The sequence below is a fragment of the Loa loa genome (assembly GCF_000183805.2).
Source record: "Loa loa unplaced genomic scaffold supercont3.2022, whole genome shotgun sequence".
Classification (NCBI taxonomy): Eukaryota; Metazoa; Nematoda; class Chromadorea; order Rhabditida; family Onchocercidae; genus Loa; species Loa loa.
In genome coordinates, this window is record NW_018110201.1 from 1 (window position 1) to 1508 (window position 1508).

Here is a 1508-nt window from a genome sequence, read left to right on the forward strand (position 1 = left end):
ATATATATATATATATATATATATATATATATATATATATATATATATAAGATTACCTTTAAAAAAATGATGAGAAATTAATGGTATAATTGTTTTGCAATTCAATTTGCAACCTTGGAAAATATTTGTATTTGAAGCATTGGAAATTGTGAAATAACAAGAAAAGAAATTAGTTTTGTTTCATAAAAATTATTTTAAATATTAGACTGTTTAAGATGAAAAATTAAATGAGAAAATGCAAACCCGTATAGATATCAATGGGACAGTAATGTGAATCAAATGGATATTGCTTCAAATTGAATGGACAATGAATTTCCAACTCATAACTGAAAAAAAAAAAACTACATAACTGCTATTATTGCATCAAAGTAACTTTACTGATAAGCTTTTTCTATTTAAATTTCCCTTCAAAAAGATAGGAAAAAACTGAAAGATTGAAAAAATGTTAGAAAAAAAATTGAAACAAATTTTTACAAAAAGTGAAATGAAATTACGAAATATAAAATAGCTGGAAAGAACAAAAGAGGGAATGAGGGAAAAGATTGTATTCCTTTCAAAATATTTATTCATTTTACATTCCATCTCCGATGGATTAGTCACTAAAGAAACTGATTAGAGATATACTGATCATATATCAGTTTGATATTGCACGTGATCTAATCAGAAAATAAGAGTTACTCTTTCTTTTTTTTTTTTTTTTTTTTGTACTGTCACTCAATTGTCAAATTGGATGGATAGTTCCTTGCAATATCTTAATATCAAATAAATCCAACGATAGTATCAGTATTATTGCAAATTATTTTAGATAAAAAAATTCATACATTTAAAATAATTTTTACGATCATGAAAAAAAAAAGAAGCTTCAGTTAAGTTTATTTGTTATAGCTATCAACAACTTATTCTACTCAAAAGATGAAAGATACTATGAAAAGAAAAGTTGATAAAAGATAAGTATTAACTTTGATCGAGTAGATGTGGTGCCATCAGATGCTGAAATAAGAAGTCGATATGCATCCTTTGGTCGTACTTTATTTCCACCAAATTGTAAATCGCTGAATGGATAAAGATATTGATCATATTTGACAATAACTGAACCAGGTGGTCTACCTGATTTTTCCACTACCATTAACAGAGAAACGGATGCTTTGAAATTCTGTAAATGTATTAATTAATTAAAAATGATTAATTCTTCTTTTTTTTTTTTTTTTTTTGTTTTATTCTAAATTATTGTTTTTCTCGACAAGATGAAACCTGAAAAAGTCGTAAATATAAGTAGGCTGTTTTGATGAGATAAGAATATTCAAAAATATGAGGAATACTTGTTCATAATGATCCAATTGTACTTTTTAAAAAAAAAAGAAAAAAATGCGAACTTTTTGCTGAAAAAAAAAAACGAAAACATAATTACTTTGGGAAAGTAAGCGTAACTTGCTATAGATAAATGCAAAAAAAAAGCATTTTCATGATGGATTAGCACAAGTAATGTGTGTGAAAAGTGTAAAAAAAAG

At 25.1% G+C, this 1508-nt stretch overlaps 1 protein-coding gene across 1 annotated transcript; it reads right to left on the bottom strand.

Annotated features, from left to right (window-relative positions):
• Positions 1-959: 959 nt before the first annotated feature.
• Positions 960-1153, bottom strand: LOAG_15467 (hypothetical protein; the record flags this gene model as incomplete). The annotated part of the gene is made up of 1 exon (XM_003150957.1): positions 960-1153. A coding segment is annotated over one exon (192 nt), but the record flags the coding sequence as incomplete, so codon positions are not given.
• Positions 1154-1508: the final 355 nt, after the last annotated feature.